The 24,901-nt window shown below is 48.0% G+C and overlaps 1 protein-coding gene across 1 annotated transcript in view; it reads left to right on the top strand.

The window, feature by feature from the left end:
• The window catches only part of SPAG7 (sperm associated antigen 7), a 66,949-nt gene that overhangs the window by 39,377 nt on the left and 2,671 nt on the right, over nt 1-24,901 (top strand). The window contains exon 6 of the mRNA XM_069215689.1: nt 16,516-16,672. Coding sequence (XP_069071790.1) covers nt 16,516-16,672 — 157 coding nt within the window. The remainder of the gene's footprint in view (nt 1-16,515; nt 16,673-24,901) is intronic.

Below are 24,901 nucleotides of genomic sequence, written 5' to 3'. Positions count from 1 at the left end.
CAAGATGCCGGCACCGAAAAACATCGGCACCGAGACACACTGCCGAAAGCCACAAAAATTCTGTCGGTGCCGAAGCCGAAAAAAGATTCTCTCTCGGCGCCGAAAAGTTCCACACCTCCATCCTACACAGAGGAACAAGGAATAAGTGGCCAGATGCACAGATTTGGACAAGAGCTCCAAAGTGTAGAATCAGACTACACACAAAAGAGACTGTACATCCAGCAAGACACAGGGAAGATATCAACCCTTCCCCTAATAATGAGAAAAAGAAGGATCGGACTTCTCAAGGATGACGCACAACCACAAGCCAAAGTGGTTAAAAAAGTCACGCCTCCGCCCTCTCCACCACAACAGGCATCGCCGGCACAAACACTGCCACAAATGCACTCACCAGCGCAAACTACCATAAGTCAAGATAATTAATCAGGATCAAGACGCTTGGGACCTATATGACACCCCAGTGCCGGACAATGATCCCGATTCATACCCCACAAAGCCGTCACCGCCAGAGGACAGTACCTCATACTCGCAACTGGTGGCTAGGGCAGCAGAATTCCACAATGTCCAACTGCATTCCGATCCTATAGAGGATGATGTTTTATTTAACACCCTCTCGGCTACACATAGCCAATATCAATGTCTCCCAATGCTACCAGGGATGTTACGGCACGCAAAACAAATTTTTTAAGAGCCCGTAAAATCAAGAGCCATCACCCCAAGGGTGGATAAGAAATACAAACCACCACCCACAGACCCAGTGTTTATTACTTCGCAGTTACCACCTGACTCCGTAGTAGTAGGGGCAGCTCGCAAAAGAGCAAATTCCCATACATCTGGCGACGCCCCACCTCCGGACAAAGAAAGCAGAAAATTTGATGCAGCAGGAAAAAGAGTAGCATCACAGGCAGCCAACCAGTGGCGCATCGCAAATTCTCAAGCGCTGCTGGCCCGATATGACCGCGCACACTGGGATGAGATGCAACTTCTCATAGACCATCTTCCCCAGGAATACCAAAAAAGGGCGCAGCAAATAGTTGAAGAGGGACAAACGATCTCAAACAATCAAATCCGCTCTTCAATGGACGCAGCCGATACTGCAGCGAGAACAGTCAACACTGCTGTCACCATAAGGAGACACGCTTGGCTCCGCACTTCAGGCTTCAAACCTGAAATCCAGCAGGCTGTCCTTAATATGCCCTTCAACGAGAAACAACTTTTTGGCCCTGAAGTGGACACAGCCATTGAAAAACTTAAAAAGGACACAGACACGGCCAAAGCCATGGGCGCACTCTACTCCCCGCAGAGCAGAGGCTCTTTTAGAAAAACTCCATTTAGAGGGGGGTTTCGTGGCCAACCCACAGACACCACCAGCCAACAAACAAGAACCACACCATATCAGGGTCATTCCAAAGGGGAGGTTTCAGGGGCTATAGAGGGGGTCAATTCCCAAGGAGTAGGGGAAGATTCCAGACTCCAAAAACACCTCCACCTAAACAGTGACTTTCAAGTCACACAACCCCTTCACTCAACACCAGTGGGGGGAAGACTAAGCCAATTCTACCAATCTTGGCAGCAGATTACAACAGACAATTGGGTATTAGCAATAATCCAACATGGCTATTGCATAGAATTCCACAAATTCCCACCAAACATCCCTCCAAAAACACGCAAAATATCACCACAACATTTAGAACTTTTAGGACTAGAAGTTCAAGCACTACTGCAAAAGGATGCAATAGAGTTAGTACCAGTACAACAAAAAAACACAGGAGTTTACTCCCTGTACTTTCTAATTCCAAAAAAAGACAAAACATTAAGACCAATATTAGATCTCAGGACACTAAATACCTACATCATATCGGACCACTTTCACATGGTCACACTACAAGACATCATTCCACTGCTCAAACAGCAAGATTACATGACCACATTAGACCTAAAAGATGCGTACTTTCATATACCGATACACCCTTCTCACAGAAAGTACCTAAGGTTCGTATTCAAAGGAATACATTACCAATTCAAAGTGTTGCCATTCGGAATAACAACTGCACCAAGAGTATTCACAAAATGTCTAGCAGTAGTAGCAGCACATATCAGGAGACAACAGATACATGTGTTTCCTTACCTAGACGATTGGCTAATCAAGACCATCACAGTAAAAAAGTGCACAAACGACACCACATATGTCATACAAACCCTTCACAAACTGGGATTCTCCATCAACTATACAAAGTCACACCTCGAACCGTGTCAGACACAACAATATCTAGGGGCAACCATCAACACATCAAAAGGAATTGCCACTCCAAGTCCACAAAGAGTGCAAGCATTCCACAAGGTAATAAGTGCTATGTTTCCAAACCAAAAGATACAAGCAAAATTTGTGCTAAAACTTCTAGGCATGATGTCATCATGCATAGCCATTGTCCCAAACGCAAGACTACACATGCGACCCTTACAACAGTGCCTAGCATCACAATGGTCACAGGCACAGGGTCAACTTCAAGATCTGGTGTTGGTAGACCGCCAAACATACCTCTCACTTCTATGGTGGAACAGCAACAATTTAAACAAAGGGCGGACATTTCAGGACCCAGTGCCTCAATACGTTATTACAACAGATGCTTCCATGACAGGGTGGGGAGCACACCTCAATCACCACAGCATTCAAGGACAATGGGATGTACACCAAACAAAATTTCATATCAATTACCTAGAGCTGTTAGCAGTATTTCTAGCGTTAAAAGTCTTTCAACCCATAATAACACACAAATACATTCTTGTCAAAACAGACAACATGACAACAATGTATTATTTAAACAAACTAGGAGGAACACACTCAACACAATTGTGTCTCCTAACACAAAAAATATGGCAGTGGGCGATTCACAACAACATTCGCCTAATAGCACAATTTATTCCAGGGATCCAAAACCAACTAGCAGACAACCTTTCGCGAGACCACCAACAAGTCCACGAATGGGAAATTCACCCCCAAGTTCTGAACAAGTACTTTCAAATTTGGGGAACACCCCAGATAGATTTGTTCGCAACAAAAAAAAACGCAAAATGCCAAAACTTCGCATCCAGGTACCCACACCGCGAATCACAAGGCAATGCTCTATGGATGAGTTGGTCAGGGATATTTGCATACGCTTTTCCCCCTCTCCCTCTCCTTCCATATCTAGTAAACAAGTTGAGTCAAAACCAACTCAAACTCATACTGATAGCACCCACATGGGCAAGACAACCTTGGTATACAACTCTACTAGACCTTTCACTAGTACCGCATGTCAAACTACCCAACAGACCAGATCTGTTAACACAACACAAACAACAGATCAGGCATCCAAACCCAGCATCATTGAATCTGGCAATTTGGCTCCTGAAATCCTAGAATTCGGACACTTAGACCTCACACAAGAATGTATGGAGGTCATAAAACAAGCTAGAAAAGCTTCCACTAGACACTGCTATGCATCTAAGTGGAAAAGATTTGTTTGCTACTGCCATACCAATCAAATCCAACCATTGCATGCCTCTACAAAGGACATAGTGGGATACTTACTACATTTGCAAAAAGTAACCCTCGCTTTTTCATCTATAAAAATACACCTCGCAGCAATATCTGCTTACCTACAAACTACTCATTCATCGTCTCTATTTAGAATACCAGTTATTAAAGCATTCATGGAAGGGCTAAAAAGAATTATACCACCAAGAACACCACCAGTTCCTTCATGGAACCTTAACATCGTCTTAACAAGACTCATGGGTCCACCTTTCGAACCCATGCATTCCTGTGAAATGCAATATCTAACCTGGAAAGTCGCATTTCTCATTGCAATCACATCCCTCAGAAGAGTAAGTGAAATACAGGCATTTACCATACAAGAACCATTTATTCAAATACACAAAAATAAAATAGTTCTAAGAACAAATCCAAAATTTCTACCAAAAGTAATCTCACCATTCCATTTAAATCAAACAGTAGAATTGCCAGTGTTCTTCCCACAACCAGATTCTGTGGCTGAAAGGGCACTACATACATTAGACATCAAAAGAGCACTAATGTACTACATTGACAGAACAAAGCTAATCAGGAAAACAAAACAACTGTTCATAGCTTTTCAAAAACCACACATAGGAAATCCAATCTCTAAACAAGGCATTGCTAGATGGATAGTCAGATGTATTCAAACATGCTATCTTAAAGCCAAAAGAGAATTGCCTATTACACCAAAGGCACACTCAACCAGAAAGAAAGGTGCTACAATAGCCTTTCTAGGAAACATTCCTATGAGCGAAATATGTAAGGCTGCAACCTGGTCTACGCCTCATACATTTACTAAACACTACTGTGTAGACGTACTAAATGCACAACAAGCTACAGTGGGCCAAGCTGTACTAAGAACATTATTCCAAACTACTTCAACTCCTACAGGCTAAACCACCGCTTTTAGGGGAGGTAACTGCTTTATAGTCTATGCGAAACATGTGTATCTGCAGCGACATATGCCATCGAACTGAAAATGTCACTTACCCAGTGTACATCTGTTCGTGGCATTAGTCGCTGCAGATTCACATGTGCCCTCCCGCCTCCCTGGGAAGCCTGTAGCCGTTTAGAAGTAGATCTTAAATCTTAAACATTTGTACATTTGTAAATAATTATTATAAACTTTTTATGTACATACGTATTCACTCCATTGCATGGGCACTATTTATAGCAAACAACTCCATCCTCACCCTCTGCGGGGAAAACAATCTAAGATGGAGTCGACGCCCATGCGCAATGGAGCCGAAGAGGGAGGAGTCCTTCGGTCCCGTGACCAAAAAGACTTCTTCGAAGAAAAACAACTTGTAATACTCCGAGCCCAACACCAGGCAGCGGACTGTGCGAAACATGTGAATCTGCAGCGACTAATGCCACGAACAGATGTACACTGGGTAAGTGACATTTTCAATCTCAACTAAACAACCCCATCCCTCCAACTTCCCCCTCCACTTCTAAACAGGATGCATGTGTCACAGATTTAACTACTAACCAGAACTGCTGGGAAATCCTTTGGCCTGAACACAGTTCCAGTCCCCGTGCTTAACAGAAGAAAGTGCACCACTACTGTGGATCGGTCTCCTTTATCCTCTGTGGTCGACCCAGAACCTAGGTCAATATCCATTCAGGTTATCATGATCAGCTGGGCTCTCAATTAGTCTGTGGTATCCTGGTTCTGGTCTGGAGGCTTTTTTTTTTTTTTTTTAAAGGGTCCTCCGGGTCATGCACCACAATGCCTTGCTTCTCAGTTTCTCCTAGGATTTGTAGTATTCATCTGTATGTACCCCAGCGAGAGCCACGTCGGCCCGTATGGCCCATCTTTCGCAGCAGGCCGGACTCACAGCAGTCTTCTGCGGGGGAGGAGGGAGACCGTTTCACAACCTTGTGCACCTCCAGCTAGTCCAAAGCTTCCTCAAGTGTATTGAAGGAGTGACTTGCCGTTCTGTAGTACCTTGCGCTGGGCCAGGATGAGCAACATGTAGGTGACTTGCATTGGTTTGAATTTCTGTTTGACTGTGGAGTAGGACCTGCATTGTTGTTGGACCTTTTGAGTATAATATAGGAAAATTATGATGGGGTGGTCAGTAGTTGGCACCCCAGTTTTCTTGGCCGCTCGAAGAATGACATTTTGATTCCAGTAATTTAGGAGGTTGGCTATAAATGGACGATGCAGGATGCATGGCCGGGGACTAGTGTGTCTGCTCCATCGTGAAGTATGGGAAGAGATCATCCAGCCAGATGTGAGAGAGGAGCCACGTGGTTATGAACTGTGATGGTGGAGGGCCCTCTTTTCCCTTCTGGTATCCTCACATTCCAGATATCCTCACTATCCAGAGTTTGGGTCTGTGGGATCTGCCCCCTGTTCCAGTTCACCGGTGGTGCATAGACGTCGCTTAACTTGGTTTGCACAGTGTCTTCTGTTCCATAGAGTCTAGCCTCCAGCTCACATTGTGGAAGACTTGACTTAGGACGACGGGTCCATTCTGACCTCTCCAATTCTGGTCTCCAGAGAGGAGGGGGTGTCCTTAATGGCCTGCACAATTGTATCAGTGACCTCTCCTATCGTGCCCTTCCGTTCCCCACTATCTAGGTGGGGCTCCACCAAGATTGTAGGCTTGGTGAATTTATCAAAAGTGGATGCCCCCGCTGTGGCTTGGTGTCTTTTCCCATAATACTTTCTACCTTGGGTTGAGTTTGGCCACAGCGAGTTGATGAAAGAGTGCCTTTCAGCTGATGAAGTGTAGTCCAGTTTATGTGCAGCTGTTCTTATGGAGGGAGATATCTGCCTCTTCAAGCCCTGGCTTCCTCTAGTGGCTAGGTCAGTAGTGTCTACAGTATCTGCAGATGCCCTGTCGCTTCACACAATAACTGGGGCTTAGGCAATACACAGGGATCACTGATTGTCACACGGGGCCCCCATGACTTGGGTTTGAGGCACAAAGTCGCCCCTAGTGCAAGGGCCTCATGCTATGGTTTCAGCAGGGGAGCTGGGCCAGGAGCTCTGTGCTTTTATCACCACTTGTGTGCTGGTGGATCAGGACCGGGCATTAGCTCCCACCACAGTGCCTGCTGGGAAGATGGTCCGGATGTCAGGGTACCAGTCTGTCAGTCCTGGCTAGGGCCTTAACCAGCACAATGATCCGGGCTACTATGTGGGTGCCTACGCCCGGCTGCTGTGTCTGCGGGCCGTATCGTTACAGATAATATCTGGGGTGTCTGGAGCTAGAGCTTAAGGCATGCTGTCGACCATAATGCTAGGCCACACCAACAATAAGGAACCTCTTGTCAGATCATTTGCATCAAAGTCTGCATGTTGAGAAGATTGTGCTTGAATGACCTCGGGCCGCTGGGAGATTTTTGAAAAATAACAGCCCCTAGCATTGAAACTGTTTGTGTGATATGTAGGGCCTTTTCCTTGAGAGCATAATATGTTACTTGTTTGGCCAGTGTAGATGGCTTGGCAGTAATCCAGCCTTGAGGAAACCATGAAAGGAAGCATGGCATTTGTATGAGGAAGGGTCAGCAAAGGGAGGTTTCAAAGTAATGTTCATATGTGAGAGAAAGCGTACTTGGTGACCGTGTTCTTTTGAGAAGGGAAGGGGATGCCACTCTCAAAGAGGACAGTTACATGTCTTGAGTACAGGTGTTGGGGGGGTGGGGGGGGCTTGTAGGATCAGGCTACATGGAAGGTTAAAGTAAAGGATCCACTGATCACAAAAGTAGGGTATTTGTTTTTTGTCATTGAGGCAGAGCCAGCTGAAGTTCATCCAGTGCTGGATATCTTTCCTACAGTTGGTAGCTCTGAAATGGCCTCAGATCATTGCTTGTCAATTCCCCTTTTTCCTTTAAATGTCTGCGGGTGTTACAATTTTTTTGAGTCTCATCCATTGTTAGTATTGAAAAGTGCTGTCCTCTGGGGATGGTCCTTTGACCCTATTGAGGATGAGCAGACCCTAAGGCCAGTGTATCTCTCTAGCTTAACCGTTAAAGGGTCGAATTATAGATTATCAAAATTGGATTCAGTCTAAGGGGACAAAGACTTGCATGGTTCTTTTTGGGGCAAGCTCTCGGCTGAATAAACAACTTCACTGTCTTCTCATACAAGCCTCTTCGGCAATATCCTCTTTCATTTCCACTTTGGTAATGTCTTGTCTAGATAACACCAGGGTGATAGTGTTTATATTTAAAAAAAATAAAAAACACTTTATAGCAAGCCTAAATAAAAGAAAATAAATAGTGCCTTAGTCTAGAGAAACCTTAGAGCAGTGGTCTCCAAACTTTTTAACTGTGCCCTGAGCTGAGGTGACCCCTGCCTTTAGAAATCCTCCATCTTGGTTTTGGAGGATTCCCCTAATAGGAATAGGGATGTGCCCCCCCCCCCCCCCTCCCCACAGGGAGGAGGCACAAAGAGGGTGTAGCCACCCTCAGGGCCAGTAGCCATTGGCTACTGCCCTCCCAGACCTAAACACACCCCTAAATTGAGTATTTAGGGGCTCTCAGAACCGAGGAAGACAGATTCCTGCAACCTGAAGACTAAGAAGGACTGCTGACCAGAAGCCCTGCAGAGAAGACGGAGACACCAACTGATTTGGCCCCAGCCCTACCGGCCTGTCTCCCCACTTCAAGGAAAAACTGCAACAGCGACGCGTCCCCCAGGGTCCAGCGGCCTCTGAAGCCTCAGAGGATTACCCTGCATCTAAAAGGACCAAGAAACTCCTCAGGACGGCGGCCCTGTTCCACAAAGACTGCAACTTTGCAATAAAGAATCAACTTTTAAAGACCACACGTTTCCCGCCGGAAGCGTGAGATTTTCCACTCTGCACCCGACGCCCCCGGCTCGACCTGCAGAAAACTAACTCTACAGGGAGGACTCCCCGGTGACTGCGAGCCCGTGAGTAGCCAGAGTTGACCCCATCGAGCCCCCACAGTGACGCCTGCAGAGGGAATCCAGAGGCTCCTGGAAAACACACTGCACCCGCAGCCCCCAGGACCTGAAGGAACTGAACTCCAGTGCAGGAGCGACCCCTAGGCGGCCCTCTTCCTAGCCCAGGTGGTGGCTACCCCGAGGAGCCCCCCCCTTGCCTGCCTGCATCGTTGAAAAATTTAAAAAAAAATGTAAATTAGCACTTGTATAGCGCACTACTCACCCGTTAGGGTCTCAAGGCGCTGTACTCATACCGCTATGGAACCCCTCCTGGCTTTTCCCTGTGAGGCGCCCACTCCTGAGCACCCCCAGGGTGAAGCCAGGCATCCAAGCGCTGTTGGGGCCGTTGTGGAGATTAAGCAAGCTATTGCCCAGAGTTGCAGAGTGGGACCCATGAATTAGATTAGGCACCGAGGCGAGAATTATCTGGTCAAGGGGAATTGAGCCCAAGACCTGCCGAAGCGGGACTTGAACCCTGGTCTTGAGCCAGATCTCTGCTTCAGGGTCTGCCGCTCTAACCATTGAGCCACACTTCTCCACCAGAGACCCCCGGGTCTCCCCATTGAATCCTATACAAACCCGACGCCTGTTTGCACTCTGCACCCGGCTGCCCCTGTGCCGCTGAGGGTGTACTTCCTGTGCCTGCTTCCCCCCCCCCCCCCCCCCCCCCCCCCCCCCCCCCAGTGCCCTACAAAAACCCCCTGGTCTGCCCTCCGAAGTCGCGGGTACTTACCTGCTGGCAGACTGGAACCGGGGCACCCCTATTTCCATTGAAGCCTATCCGTTTTGGGCACCACTTTGACCTCTGCACCTGACCGGCCCTGAGCTGCTGGTGTGGTAACTTTGGGGTTGCCTTGAACCCCCAACGGTGGGCTACCTTGGACACAACTTTGAACCCTGTAAGTGTTGTACTTACCTGTGAACTTAACATGTACTTACCTCCCCCAGGAACTGTTGATTTTTGCTCTGTCCATTTTTAAAATAGCTTATTGCCATTTTTGCCAAAACTGTACATGCTATTGTTGTGATTCAAAGTTCCTAAGATACCTGAATGAAATACCTTTCATTTAAAGTATTGTGTGTAAATCTTGAACCTGTGGTTCTTAAAATAAATTAAGAAAATATATTTTTCTATATAAAAACCCTAGGCCTGGAATTGTCTTTGAGTGTGTGTTCCACATTTATTGCCTGTGTGTGTACAACAAATGCTTAACACTACCCTCTGACAAGCCTACTGCTCGACCACACTACCACAAAATAGAGCATTAGAATTATCTTTTTTTGCCACTATCTTACCTCTAAGGGGAACCCTTGGACTCTGTGCACACTATTTCTTACTTTGAAATTGTGTATACAGAGCCAACTTCCTACAGTTACCCATACTTTTTGCCTGTTTATCACTGAGTTTAGACTGTCTTCTCTGGGATCCTGCTAACCAGACCCCAGTGATGGTGCACTGTCCTCCAAATTTCGTTGCTTTGGTACCCTTTACACCCCACAATTGGCATAATGGTGTACCCCTGTAAGTCCCTAGTTAATGGTACTTGGGTACCCCAGGGCATTGGTACACCAGGGGTCCCCCATGCGCTGCAGCATGTATTATGTCACCCATGGGAGCCCATGCAAACTGTGTCTGCAGGACTGCCATAGGCAGCCTGCATGAAAAGAAGCATGCACCCTTTCACTGCTGGTCACTGCAGCAGGACACTAAGTCACCCCTATGATAGGCCCTCCTAGTCCAGAGGGTAGGGTGCAGGTGCCTATGTGTGAGAGTACCCCTGCATGAGCAGAGGTGTCCCCTTGAACTCCAATTCCAATGCACTGGACTTAGTGCAGGGAAGCCATTTTACCCATGTACTGGCCATAGGTCACTAACTGGTCCAGCTACATAATGGTAACTTAGAACCTAGGCATGTTTGGTATCAAACATGTCGGAATCGTACCCCAGTACTGTTGACAGTATTGGTTTGTATAATTCCATGCACTCTGGCGGCTCTTTAAAGGACACCCCCCCCCCCCCCCCCCCCCCCCAACCAGTATTGCTTCTACTAGTCTTCCAGGGTTTGCGGGCAGCCCACGCTGCTGCGGTCCTTCAGACAGGTTTCTGCCTTCCTGCTGCTTGACCAGCTCAAGCAGGGGAACGGAGAACAAAGGATTTCCTTTGGGAGAGGGAGGAAATACCCTCTTCCTCGGAAATTAGTGTTACATGGCTGCTGGGATCTTCTGCTGTCCGGCTCCAGGAAGGATGTCCAACACAGGTGGTGGTTCTGAGTGGTCTTCTCAGTCCTCTCTGCCTGCTGTCCAGCTTGGGAGATGGTGAGTTCTTGCTTTTTCTTGGAGGACTCGGGGCACCGTGACTCTTGCAGCAGCCATGGTTTGTTGACTCCTGCTCCAAGAAATCTTCAGGCTCCAAGTATCCCCGGCCCCCAGCACTTCATCTTTGCAAGGACAGTCTCTACTCTGCTGCTCCAGCGACGTGAGACTCCTTTTCAGTTGTGATGACTGGGCTTCACTGCAACTTACTGTGCCTGCTGCTAGTGGGTTGCCTATAGGGGTCACGACTGCTTCTGCTGGCTCTTCCGACTGCTAAGGGTCCGCCCAGACTCCCGTCCTAGAGTCGAATCCCTGGGACCTTGTAGGGCATCTGCGCTGCAAAACCTCTTCTGCCCAGATTAGCATTAACCAACGCTTGTTGGTGGTACTCCTGACCACAGACCATCTGCGACGACGTAGGACATCTTCGGCACAACTTCAGGGATCTCTCTGCCGCTCCTGGGCTCCACAGCTGATATTCGTCTTTCCCCTTTGACACATAGGTGTGGGTAGTGGCTCCTAACGCTATCTGGACACTTGTGCGTGGACTGTACTCTGTCCCCTTCTTTTGCAGGTCCTCTTCTCCTGGAACCGTTGAGTTCCACTGCACTGGTCCTGGTCTTGCAATCTTTCTTCTCCAAGTCCCCTTGTTAGTCTATGGAAAGACCAGGTAACTTACCTCTGCTCTCCTGGTCACTAGGGTCACCTAGATGCTCACCTCTTGGGGTCCAGAGTTTTCCCAGTTCCCTTCTAACTACTCCAAATCCGTGGGTGGGGGGGGGGGGGGGGGAATCTCACATTGCATTCCACTATTTTAGTATAGCCCCCCCCCCAAAAAAATAGGGCACTAGCTATTTTCTGGTATTATTTTCCAATGCTTGTTGTTTCTATATGCTAACTTCTAATAATTACTGTGTGTTGTATGTGTGTGTGTGTGTGTGTGTGTGTGTGTGTAGGGGGTCTGTCTATAAGTAATCTAGTTCATTGGTACTGTAATAAAGTGCCTTTCATTTTTGTAACATTGTGTGGGTCCTTTCATGTGCGATGAATTACTGTGTGACTGGTGTGGTATCGCAAGTGCTTTACACTCCTCGGCTTGGCTGCTTGCCACCACTAGAGAGCCCTGCCTCACTAACTAATAAGGGTTACCTTAACCTGGTATAAGGTGCAAACACCATAGGTGTCCACCACCCACCAGACCAGCTTCCTACAATCCGCACCAATGATGTGCATTAATTTCTGCCAAGATGTCCACTGAATAGTTTCTTGCGTCCAAAACATTTATAGTGTCTCCAAGTTTGTCCCAAAAGAAAACGAATCCAAGAAAGCAGCAGGGTGGGAGAATCTTTGCCTATGTGTCTTTAGCACAATCCAGACCTGTCGCGTTAATGGGGGAGATTTAACATTCTGTTACAAAGCTGAAGGCTCAGTTATGAAGCTCATCAAGAATGTGAATAATGGGTTTATCATTGTATATTCTAAAGGTGGATTCCTGAGACCAGTCAGTCTGATTTCATAATGTTCTCAGGGCACCTGGAAAAATAAATGTTTGCTATCACTCCCATATAAGCGTGGGTTACAGGTTACTTTGTCGATAGGAATCTGATCCATGTAGGAAAAAAAACTCAGTGATAGAAGGGGAAGGAACCAGCTCGCTCGACTTAGAATGCATAAGTAGGCATGACCTAGAGCATCCAAGAGTTGGCTCTCCCTCTGAATCTTCATCCAAGCCTATCTGATGATACAGATCAATCAATCAATCAATCAAATTTATAAAGCGCGCTACTCACCCATAAAGGGTCTCAAGGTGCTGTGGGGGAGGGGGGGGTCAGTGCTCGAAGAGCCAGGTCTTGAGCTGCCTTCTGAAGGGGAGGTGGTCAGGTATGGCGCGAAGGTGGCTGGGTAGCGAGTTCCAGGTCTTCGCTGCCAAGAAAGAGAAAGATCTTCCTCCGGCGGTGGCTTTGCGGATGCGGGGTACAGCTGCCAGGGCCTGACCGGCGGAACGTAGAGTGCGCGAAGGGGTGTAGAAGGAGATGTGGCTGTTGATCAGTTTGGGTCCGAGGTTGTGAAGGGCTTTGTGTGCGTGGGTCAGAAGTCGGAAGGTGACCCTCTTGTTGACGGGGAGCCAGTGGAGTTTTTTCAGGTGTCCGGAGATGTGATGGTGGCGAGGGATGTCCAGGATGAGTCTCGCGGCGGCGTTCTGGATACGTTGGAGTTTCCTCATCAGCTTGGTGGTGATGCCGGCGTACAGGGTGTTCCCGTAGTCCAGGCGACTGGTTACGAGGGCGTGGGTGACCGTCTTCCTGGTCTCGGTGGGGATCCAGCGGAAGATTTTGCGAAGCATGCGGAGGGTATTGAAGCATGCCGAGGTCACTTCGTTCACCTGCCTGGACATGGTGAGGGATGAGTCCAGGATGAAGCCGAGGTTGCGGGCGTGGTCGGTGGGTTGGGGAGTGCTGCCTAGGGCGGGGGGCCACCAGGAGTCGTCCCATGCGGTGGGAGTGGGGCCGAGGATGAGGACCTCCGTCTTGTCTGCGTTCAGTTTTAGACGGCTGTCTGTCATCCAGTTCGCCAATTCCTTCGTGTAATCTGGTTCTGCCTGCGGTGGGGTTGTTAGTGAGGGATAGGATGAGCTGGGTGTCATCGGCGTATGATATCAGGTCGAGTCCGTGGTTGCGTGCGATGTTCGCCAGGGGGGTCATGTAGACGTTGAAGAGAGTGGGGCTGAGGGAGGATCCTTGGGGTACGCCGCAGATGATTTCCGTGGCTGTTGATCTGAAGGGGGGGAGGCGGACTCTCTGGGTCCTGCCGGAGAGGAAGGAGACGATCCATTCGAGGGCCTTGTTTCTGATGCCGGCGTTGCTGAGACGTCGTATCAGGGTGCGGTGGCAGACCGTGTCAAAGGCCGCAGATAGGTCCAGAAATATGAGGGCCACGGTCTCACCCTTGTCGGTCAGGGTCCTGATGTCGTCCGTGGCTGCGATGAGGGCGGTTTTGGTGCTGTGGTTGGCTCTGAAACCGAACTGTGTGGGGTCGAGGGAGTCGTTGGTTTCCAGGGCGTTGGTGAGCTGAGAGTTGACAATTTTCTCAATCACTTTGGCGGGGAACGGCAGGAGAGAGATGGGCCGAAAGTTTTTGAGATCGGTGGGGTCTGCTGTGGGCTTCTTTAGGAGGGCGTTGAGCTCTGCGTGTTTCCAGCTCTCCGGGAAGGTGGCGGCGGTGAGGGAGGCGTTGATGACGTCTCTAAGGTGCAGTGCGATGATGTCGTCGGCCTTGTTGTAGATGTGGTGCGGGCAGGGGTCCGATGGGGAACCGGAGTGGATCGAATTCATGGTGCGGGTGGTGATCTCGGTGGTGGTTGGGCTCCAGGTGAGGATGGTGGTGATCTCGTTGGTGGGTTCCGGGTGGGGGTTCGTGTCGGTGGTCGGGAAGCTGTTGTATATGTCGGTGATCTTCTGGTGGAAAAAGGTTGCGAGGGAGTCGCAGAGGTCCTGTGATGAAGGGATGGAGTTTTTTTCTGCGTCTGGGTTGTAGAGCTCTTTGACGATGCCAAAAAGTTCCTTGCTGTTGTGTGCGTTGTTGTCAAGTCTGTTCCGGTAGGCGGTTTTTCGTGCGGCGCGGAGGTGTTGGTGGCGTCCTTGAGAGCTTACAGGTTCTCTTCGGTCTGGTTGAGGCGCCACGTCTTCTCGCGGACGCGGCATTCCTTCTTGGAGTCTTTGAGGTCGGGGGTGAACCAAGAACTTTTCTTGTGGTTGTTGGAGCTGGCTTGGGTCTTCAGGGGGGCCAGGAGGTTTGCGCAGTCGGAGAGCCAGTTGGTGAGGTTGTTGGCGGCTTCGTCGGGGTCGGTGGTGTAGGTGGGTTGGTTCTGGGAGAGGGTTGCTGCGAGCTGTTCCGTGGTGATACGGTTCCAGTGTCTTCTTGGGGGTTGCTGGGTGTGGTGGTGTACGGTGGTCTTCTTGAAGCTGAAGTGGACACATCTGTGGTCCGACCAGGTGAGTTCGGTGGTGTGGCTGAAGGTGACGTGTCTGCTGGAGGAGAAGATGGGGTCGAGCGTGTGTCCGGCATAGTGGGTTGGGGTGTTGACAAGCTGATTCAGTCCCAGGTTGGCGAGGTTGTCCAGGAGGGCGGTGGTGTGGTTGTCGGTGAGGTTCTCTAGGTGAAAATTGAGATGAGGAGCAACACGGGACTGAGCATCTAAATCCGAGATGAGCGATACCTACCGCCTTAAAAATGGATCCCTACTAAAACCGACTCCTCAACTTCTAAGTGGATCTCTCCTTGGAGACTAAGGGTCTGATTTAGATATTGGCGGACACATTACTCTGTCTCATCAGTGACAGATATCCTGTCTGCTGAAATCTAAATCCCATTAGATCCCATCTGATTTAGATTTCTGCAGATGGGACGTCCTCCGCCGTTGTGACGGAGTAACCCATCCACCAAACTGTAAATGAGGCCCTGAGTCTGAACCATGAAGGGTTGAAGGCCTTTCACTCCGAGATGCCTATTTTGTTCCCTTTTGCTGGAATTCCTGAAATGTGAAGTCAACCCGAGCAACAGATGCACCCAGCTGAAAACTTGCATCACTTGTGCTGTCGGCCAGAGTCCATAAGGGCCACCTGGTCCGCACATTAAAAAGCAGCTCATGCAGCCCTTGTGCGCACCATGGAAAGACTGGCCTTAAGCGTCAGGAATACAACGAAAACACAATGTGCATACTACCAAGAATGCTATTCCTGGCTACAATGAAGAGAGGCAGGGAGTCTAATCACTCTCTGCTGGGACAAACAACACTGCAGACCACACACGCTGTGCAGGGCACCAAAAGAGCACGGATGTCCATGAATATTATAAGAATAAACTTGCAATACCACAGTAAAACAAGAAAGATCAAAGAAGTGCACTTTCCTTCTGCTAGAGCAGCAAAGAATAGGGAATTATATTTCTGTTAGGTTTGTTTATGCTGAGGTCAGTGATACATGGGTCCTAATTAGGGGTGGGCGGAACACACAAAGTGTAACTCTGTCACGTGCAGGGTGCAATGCAGTATGCTGTGCTGCTGGCGCAGATTTTTTTTTTTATGCGCCATTAGCTTGACCTGAACTGCAAAATGAGCAGGAATGGCACCACGCAGTGCGCCAGAGGGTGTGCTTCTGTGCTGCCTCTTGAGTAGATTTTCTACTTGAGTGGCAACTTTCTCACTGCAAACAGTTGTGATTAACGCGACCGCCTGCATTGAGAAAATCTCGCTGGGTGCCTTTCTAGTGCCTGAAAATCGTGCTAAGGAATGCCAGTTTGTGCTTTCCAAATTAACATTGGCGAGCCCCGTGCCAGAAAAAACTCTGGAGTTTTACCGGTACTCTGCATTACAAACGCAGCGCGGGTGGTCAAAACTCCACAAACTCTGCTGGCAAAGCGGAATTTTTCACCCACTCCTAGACCTGAGATGGGGGAAGTGTAGTATGCTGCCTATGGAAGGGGCTGTGGTGTTTGAGCTGTCTTTTAATAAAAAATAAAAAAAATCGGAAGCAGCTGCATAGACTAGCATCACTTCTGCTTTTCTGCTGGGGAGCGTTTGTAAATACACTGAAATGATCTGATTGATAGGGCGGCCTCCTCGCTCTCGATCCCAGGGAGGTGGCGGGTTCCCTTTAGTGATCCCTTAAGCAAGCTCCTCCTTGGTCTTTAAGCCAATGCACTCTTTTTGTTTCGTTTCGTGCAGGAGTTGGCACAAAGGGAGGCTGAAGAGGATGCAATGCGAGGTCCTGCCATGGTCAACCCCAACAGTAACTACAAAGACAAGTACAGCCACCTCATCGGCAAAGAGGCTGCCAAGGACGCGGCCCACACCCTCCAGGCCAACAAGGCCTATGGCTGCGGTAAGCACTTGTGTGAAAGTCCACTCTGTCTATCACCTGTCGGTGTCATGAGGGTGGGGGAAGAAATGAGTAGAGGTGGTGTGGTGGACGAGGGGCAGGCGTGTGCGATTACTAGTGGGACTGTGGTGGACAAGAAAGAACACCTGGGTTTATAACCGCAGAGACCAAAGGGAGCCTGGCTGATGGGCACCCCTCCAGTGTGGGATGCAGGATGGCGTCATGCGTGAGACTTGTGAGGGCTCCCTCTTGTAAATGCTGTGTAAACCTTTAGGGAGATATCTCTAACCCACCCCCAAGAATTGGGGAGAGAACACTGCAGACATAAGTGGGGCAAGCAAGGAAGTGGGAGGTTGGAATAGTGCCTGACCTTTGGCGACTGATGCCAGAAGTGGTCCCCCATAGAAGAATTCATGCACGCCTCGTCTTCCTGTCTCCACCATTCACATTTTCGTTCTTCTTTCCATTTTTTTTTCTTACTGCTCTTTCCCCACCCACAGTCTTATCTGTACTTTCTTCCACATTCCGTGCAGACGTCTTTGACTTTGGCATAATTTAGGTCTCACTCACTGAAAGAGGAAGTCCTCCGGGCGTAGAAGCCCAAAAACCAACCAATGTGGAAGCATAGCCCATAGGAAGACTACAAATGGTGATGTGGTTTGTTGTCTTTTGCCTTCTATATCTGTCCATGTATTTATCTTTAGGGATCACCAACTGTAGTTTGCTAAGATAACCAACCACATGATGTCATGTCCTTTCGCAGTGGGGGTGGGGGGTCATTACCCAATAGGTTATGATGTCATGTTTGTTATTATGTATTCAAATTGGCACCCAAGCTCAGATTTGAGTTCATGTTTGTATACTTGAACATAAGTGCTAGGGAGCATGGAATGGATATTGGAGGGATACAATAAACGTAAATCAAAAACTACTTCGTCGCTGTTCCAAACTGTTGAACTGAAAACGACAATGGCAAGCGCTGACAAATTAGGAGGCAGCAAATAGGAGTGACAAAAATTCCAACGAATGGTAAGCAGCATGCAGTTTAGAAGCCCCTTACAGTAAGCAATACCCCTCACAGCGACAGCACACGTGTTGTCATCTTACAAGACGTAATAATGACATTCAGTTGCCTATCACCTGGTGGATCTGCATACATGGTGTATACCATGATGTTTCTTTCATAAGTAGAAGCTGTAGGTGAAGGTATTTCATCATAAGTCTGTACAATGGATTAAGCACAGGTAATGATGTAAAATCTCATTAAGTAGGGCTCCTGTTAAGATGGCCGCTTGTTTCCCCTTTCTAAAGTGATTGTAACACACAAGTTTCTCCGGATGGGTGTACTGTTGCGAGGCAAGAGTTTGATCTTTGCACTGTGAATGTACGTTTATTATTGTGCAGACCTGGGAGTGCGTTATCCACAGGTTCTACTGTCAGGCAGTGATGTGTTCTATGGGGTTTGTAGTTCTTTTATTGTTTCATTTAAGATCGGTTTGTGTGGATTCGTGGTGAGGTACAATGAGTTTTAGATTGGGATTTCTACATACTGTGTTTATTGGGTGGGGGGAGAGGGGGCAGAGGCCTTCCCTGCTTTTATTTTTATTTTTATATATAACTTGGATTGGGTGCTCTGTTTGCTCTGCCAGACTGAAGTGTGTATATGCATCATTAAAGGGAGACATCAAACATTAATAACTTAAAACCTGTTCCACAGCTTGAAACCTTTGATAAATGCAGAAGGGGCATTATTTTATCCAGGGTGGATTGCTGCCGCGTTGTCTGAAAGTCAACCATCTTCTGTTTCATGTCTTGCACGTATCTCCGATGGACTGGAATGGGATGCCGTCTGGTTAATCACCAGTGACTGAGATTAATTCAAGCATTCCAGTCATGACTATTTTTGTATACTCTTGTGTGTCAGCCTAAGTGCGTCAGGTTTGCCCAAACTTCAGACCTGTGCACAGTGCGTCACTGTAAACATGCTGTACCCTGCTGATGAGCCCATCACTAGGGGGAAGCCTGTCCTGGGTTGCTTGTGTTCAGGGAGGACCTGGCTTTGCAGTTCAGGCTGGACTGGTCCCATGAGGAGCAGGTTCAAGAGTTGTATTTGGACAGATCCAAACTGAGGTGGCATTGTTGGTGAAATAACAATGGACTGGGATGTGGCCCGAGTAATTACTAGTAGTTGAGATTAATCCAAGCATTCCATCCCTCCCTTTTTGTATACTTGAGAACATATCACTCATGGAGAAGAGGAGGCTGGGGTCTCCGGCTTCAGAGGCCTGTGAAATCAAGATTAGGATGCTCACTCCAGATCAGAGAAGCATAGAGAAGTTGTAGACCCCCTGAGTGGCCTTGGCATTACATTGACCACCAAGAGGTGTCAGTAGTCGGCCCCTCAGCCAGGACTTGTTTGTTCATTGTCATCTGGACAACATGAGGTCCTGAATGCCAGTGTATAGCAGACTACACTGGTCCAGAAGTCGATCTTTTGCATGTTTGCCATTCTCCCTCATTCTTGGGACCAGCTCTGGGAGGCTTAGGGTGTCTACTTCACATGTGGGGAAAAAGGAAGACACTGAACTGAGTCTACTAGACATATCTGACCTGATCCACAGCAAGATCTCTGCAAAGCCACGTGGGGACACTGGGGGCCATATTTGGACCAATCTGAGTAGTGACTCCATGGGTGTTTCAGTTCCATGGGTGCCCCCCCCCTTCCCCCCCCCCCCACCCTTGCAGCTGGAAACAAAAGAGCGCACCCAGTTAACTTCGAGATGCAGGGCCTGAAAGAAAGGCACCCTTAGACCACCCTAATGAGTACTGGCTGCGTAGTTCATGTGGTCCTAGCCAAATTCAGATATACAAGGTGGCTCTTGAACTAGTATTTGGGCTTTAATGGCTGGTCATTTGAATTGTGTCCATAGCCAGTCAGCAGTGACTTAACACTGGGTCACCAGGGCATCATCGCCTGGAACTCTCTGGAGCACTTTGAGTAAGGTGTTAGTTTTTGGACTTTTGGGATAAATAGGTTTGTAGAAGGTGCTGCTGTGGATCACGCGCTGTGTCCACTCCTGCCATCTAGTGTTGGGCTCTGGACGGTACATGTTGATTTTCTTAGAAGAAAACATTTCAATATCACTTGGGTGCTTCCTTTGAAACCCCAGTGGAGCAGAAATTGGACCAACAACTAAAAAATATTTTTTTGTGTGTTTTTTTTTTTTTTGTTCTGCCATTAGGTACGGACGTCATTTTAACAGCTTGTTTACTGTTACTCACAGAATGAAACTTTGCCAAAGAATTTGGAAACTGAGGATTTGCATAACTGCATCAAGCAAAACTGATAGAACACTGACCGCTTTGGAATTGTGTGTTTTGAAGAGCCTGGTCATATGAGAATTCCTTGATTGGGGGCCGGAATGGAAAATACTCCGTATAAATGTTGACCCTTTTGCAATCGCAAGCTTCCGTGGACAGACCAACATTGCGTCTGCCGCCTCAGGTCAATCTAGGATCCACAACTCTGTTGAGCATGTAACACCTTCTGTTACAATGAGACTCTTCAGTACCAGCAGGACAGAAGATGGATGCTCTAAGCAGTAAAGCTTCGCCATGACTTCACCTGTGGCAAAGGGCAAGATTTCTGATGACCATGATGGAGGGCCCTCCAGTGTCAGTGATCGCAAGAGCCACGGTACATGACCAGGTTCCGTGACTTGTAGCAGAGGGAGAAGGTGCTTTCTCCTAGAACAGTGGTTCCCAACCTTTTGACTTCTGTGGACCCCCATTTTATCATTAATGGAACCCAGGGACCCCCACTGAATCATCATTGGAATCCGGGGACCCCCACTGAGTCATTACTGTATGATTGGGACCTAATTTGTCAATATTTGTAAATATTTTTGAATTTTTTAAGCAGTCGCGGACCCCCTGAAAAGGCTTCGCGGACCCCCAGGGGTCCCAGGACCACAGGTTGGGAACCACTGTCCTAGAATATTTCTAAAACCAAGAGCAGTGCCCAATGTTTACTCATGTTAAAGGCAATGCTGAGGTGCTTGATGGAGAGCTTTAAGGATATTGTTGGTGGTAACGCGATGAATAGAAAAGAAAATTAATCCTGAAGCCAAGCTTCTCTGATGGTGCATGTTGCTAGGAAAAGGGCACTGACAAAGAGCTGCAGTAATTGATGCTGCATGGAAGAGTATGTTTGGGGGAGGGCGGGATCAGCAGTGTGGTGGCTTATGGCTAACTACATGGCCTGCTACCCAGGTAGGATAGGTACCAGTAAGAGGAGATAGAGGAACTGATGCAAAATCTTCTTGTTGAGTTGCTGTACTTGGCCAAGGATTTCCGGATTCCATCTGGTGGTTTAGTAACACCTCAAAGGCCTGCCTGTTGATGGACGTCACTGTGTTGGGCCTCATATGGATGAGACTCTGAACAAAATAGAAAAAGACACAGCTAAAGCCTTGGGAGTCCTCTAGCATCAACAACAAAGAGTAGGCGACCGCAAGACACAAACGCACTGCACGCTAAAAGCTGGTGAAGCAGTGTCAGGCCACCCACTTGAGGCAGGTCAGCATCAGGCCAGGTAAGGATAGTAAGCAACAAGCCATATTACTTCTGCAAAGACTTGGCTTCACAATCGGTGTTAAAAAGTCTCATTTTTGCCTTAAACTCGGGTATTTCTACGAGCCACTGCCACTTGGAGCAGTGACAGAGGAGGCTTTAGTCAGGAATGAGTAAGTAGTGACCTTTCAGAGCCTGCTTCCCCTTTCCCAGACATCATGTACTTGACAGTGAGCATGATAATGAAACTGTTGGTTCAGATGGCATCATGTGCTGCAATGTTTCCAAACCCAAGGGTACACATGTGCACTGCTGCAGGAATGTCTCACCACACAGGGATCACAGGCGACTGCAGAGGTGGAGGCTTGTCCAGCAGAAGCTGCATTGGTGGAACAAAAACCTTGTTGCTGGGCAGATTGTTTTTAGACTATAGGTGACCATAGGTGACCATCAAACAGATGTGTCCTCATGGGGTGGACTCTCACATGGGTGAACTGTCCATTCAGAATCACTGGTTGCCACAGGTGAATCTTCCCCACATCACCGTACTCAAGGTGTATAACTTATTCTTTGAGGTTTCCAAAATCAGATGCTACAACAAAGTGGTCCTTATCCAAACCGAACAAATGGCCGCTGTGCACCTACAGAAGCAAGGATGCACACATTCCACAGCTGTCCCAGCTGACTTGGAATTGGGCTTCAGCCACCAGATGCTCCTACTTGAGCTGCATCTCCCAGGGGTGGACGATGACTTCACGGATCTCCTAAGCAGAGCACATTAGGAAACACGAGTGGCAGACTGAGTCCCAAGACAGGAATTTCTGCCATGGTGGAACCCCAAAATTGGACTTGATCGTCACCCACAAAAATAGCAAAATGTTGCTTTTACGTACCCCAACCATGTTCCTGGAGCAATGCACTGTGGATCAGCTGAACGAGAATATTTGCCTACATTATTACCCATTACATCTGATTCTGTAAGTAATGAGAGAAGTGCAAGAGACACTGATCCTCATTAGATCGAGGTGGCCGGTCAGTCCTCGTACTCTGTACCCTTAGAAATGTCCCTTCATCCACATGACCAGCTATAGTCCTATCCAAGACTTGTTCTTTCAGTGTCGAGGTCAATTACTGCATCCAAACCGTATGCTTCAGCCTCATCTGTTTACGGCTCATGTCCCAGACTTGTGGTGTTTGCAGTTACTGGAAGGATGTTATGCATATGATTAAAGAAGCTAGAAATCTGCTACATGTGCATGTAAAGTAACTAAATGGAAACAATTTGTGACCTACTGTGCCGGTCCTCGCATTCCGCCCTTAGCAGTATTTTTCCAAAACCTTGTCTGTGCTGTATCTGCAGAAACCGGACTAGCTGGCATGTCCCAACTTGGACACCGGCAGCAACAGCAATGTACCTGCAAAACGTAGAACAGCAGTTGTGTTTTTATTTTATTTTTTTATTTTTAAATTCTTGTTTTTGAAGCTGTTGTGGGGGGTTAATCCTTTCAAGGGACCTCAGTGCTGTCCTCACTAGACTCACGGGTGCACCTTCCGAGACACTCCATTCGGCTTCTGTACAGTTACTCTTTTGAAAGGTAGTCTTGCTTGTAGTGATCAGCTCTCTTGGGAGAGGAAGTGTATTCTAGCCTATGTCAGATTCCTCTATACAGGTCTATAAAGATGTGATAGTTAAGAATCCACTCCTCGTTAGTGGCCTAAAGTGGTCTCTTCAAGTTCAGGAGTCGGTGGATTTGCCTCCCCCCGTTGCTGGGGTAGCGGTGTGGGTAGCAGTCCCGGATACTCATGGCGGCTCCATCTGTTCCAGCTCACAGTGTAGAGTAGAACAGTCAAACATTATCCCGGGTGATCGGCCCTGACGCGGTTGCTCCTCCCGGACCAAGAGGATGCATTCCTGTGGTTTCTAGGGTTTGGTCTGGCTGATTCCTGAAGCACTGGCATCGATGCTGATGTTGGACACAAACACAAGTTGGGAGCAACAAGGCTTAAGGAGAGGAGGGTGGAAAGATCTCGGATTGTGCACGTATTGACGGACTGGGAAGCACGAGCCATCCAATGGTGATAGAGGAGATCTTTGAGTTCCTCTTGAAAGAGGGATGTTTTCAGGTCTTTTGTGGGGAGCAGGACCGAAGGGCGTAAAGGTTGTGCCCAGTCCTGTGTATGTAGCTTCAGAAGACTGGACGTCTAAGACATTTTAAGTGTTATGGTAAAGGGAGGAGTCTGTGTTGATGCAGCACAGTCGGGGGTCTCCGCCTGTTCCGTTAAGTAAGATTTTATTTCAAATTTGGTTTGTGTCGGTTGTCCCTTATTAATTATGATGCTGCAGATGTTTTACCCTGTCCCTTTTAATATGTCCTGTTTCAGACTGATGGTTATATAATAAACAGTTCATTAATTGAGGTGCAGACATTTGTTCGAAGAATTAATTTAGAGCCGTGGACTGGCCATGTCTGGGTGGCTTTGCGAAATGTTCACCCATCCTGCGGTAGAAGTGCAGGTCTGTGTTGTGATCTCACTGGAAGGTGACTATCTCTCTCTTCTGAAGCAGGCACCCCAGTTCCAGCGATCGCCGGTGATATCCTCTCCGTGTGTGTCTGGCAAGGTTTGCACCATGTACCCGATACTCTCTCCAACACAAGTGTGAACTCCGAGATCATTTGAGTACTTGACAGATCATACGAGTGACTAACTAAAAAATGGATTTCAAGCTGTTGCTCTATCTGTAACAATCCTGCCAGTTGCAGGAGCAGGGCCAGGCTTCCTCTGCAAAGGGGTATCCTGTGACTCCAACCCTGGAAGGGGCAGGGTGAGTGTCCCCTTTATTACAAGCACCATTGGGGACCCACTTCTTAATTGCCACGTAATAGGTGCACGGTTAATGCACCTCCCTAGAGCCTGTTCATTGGAACACACCTCCACATCCAAGCATGAGGGAAAACCCACTTGACATTGACATTGATGTGGTGTGAAATGTGTACCTACCGGAGCAGTGCATACTGCAGGATGGGTGGCACGAGTGAGGCTCCCTTCTGTGATTCGAAGGGTCCTGGGTAGGCGGGTACACAAGTGTCTCTGGTGCAGCAGGGCACACATCATTAACCTGGCACAGGGGCTAAAGAGATAGTGGAAGTAAAAAGCTTCCACTATCGGGCAAACATAGATACACAACGCAATCTAGGTTTTGAGTTGCACGTATTGGTGCATGTTTTGCGTGGTGTTTGCATCTGATATTTATTAGTTAATGAGAGCATTTTATTTGACCCTATAGACTGGCGGGGTAAACCAGTTTGCAAGGACTTGGTTCTGCATTAAAGCTTTAAAAGACTCTCAGGCTTGAACACTTCACCGTCTTCAGACCCTCAGTAATCAGTTTTCCCAAGCAGTGCACTTGTACACAGAATAACACTGGGAAGCCTTGGACGTTGTACAACTTGTCAGCCTCATTTTATGCCCTGAAGTCTGGCCATTCTGGGAGACCGTCAACCTATCAGCTCCCCTTAAACTCTCCTTCAGGTGTTTTTACTGCGCATCAGACTGAAGGGATCTCTCGGGCACTGCTTCAATCGTTTTTCAAGGTTTTTTTTTCAGCACATTGTCTGAGACATTTTCCAAAGAGACTTTATTTAAGAGCTGTACCACCTG

This window comes from Pleurodeles waltl, chromosome 12 (genome assembly GCF_031143425.1).
Source record: "Pleurodeles waltl isolate 20211129_DDA chromosome 12, aPleWal1.hap1.20221129, whole genome shotgun sequence".
NCBI classification, from domain to species: Eukaryota; Metazoa; Chordata; class Amphibia; order Caudata; family Salamandridae; genus Pleurodeles; species Pleurodeles waltl.
This window is presented reverse-complemented; position numbering and strand designations above follow the sequence as displayed.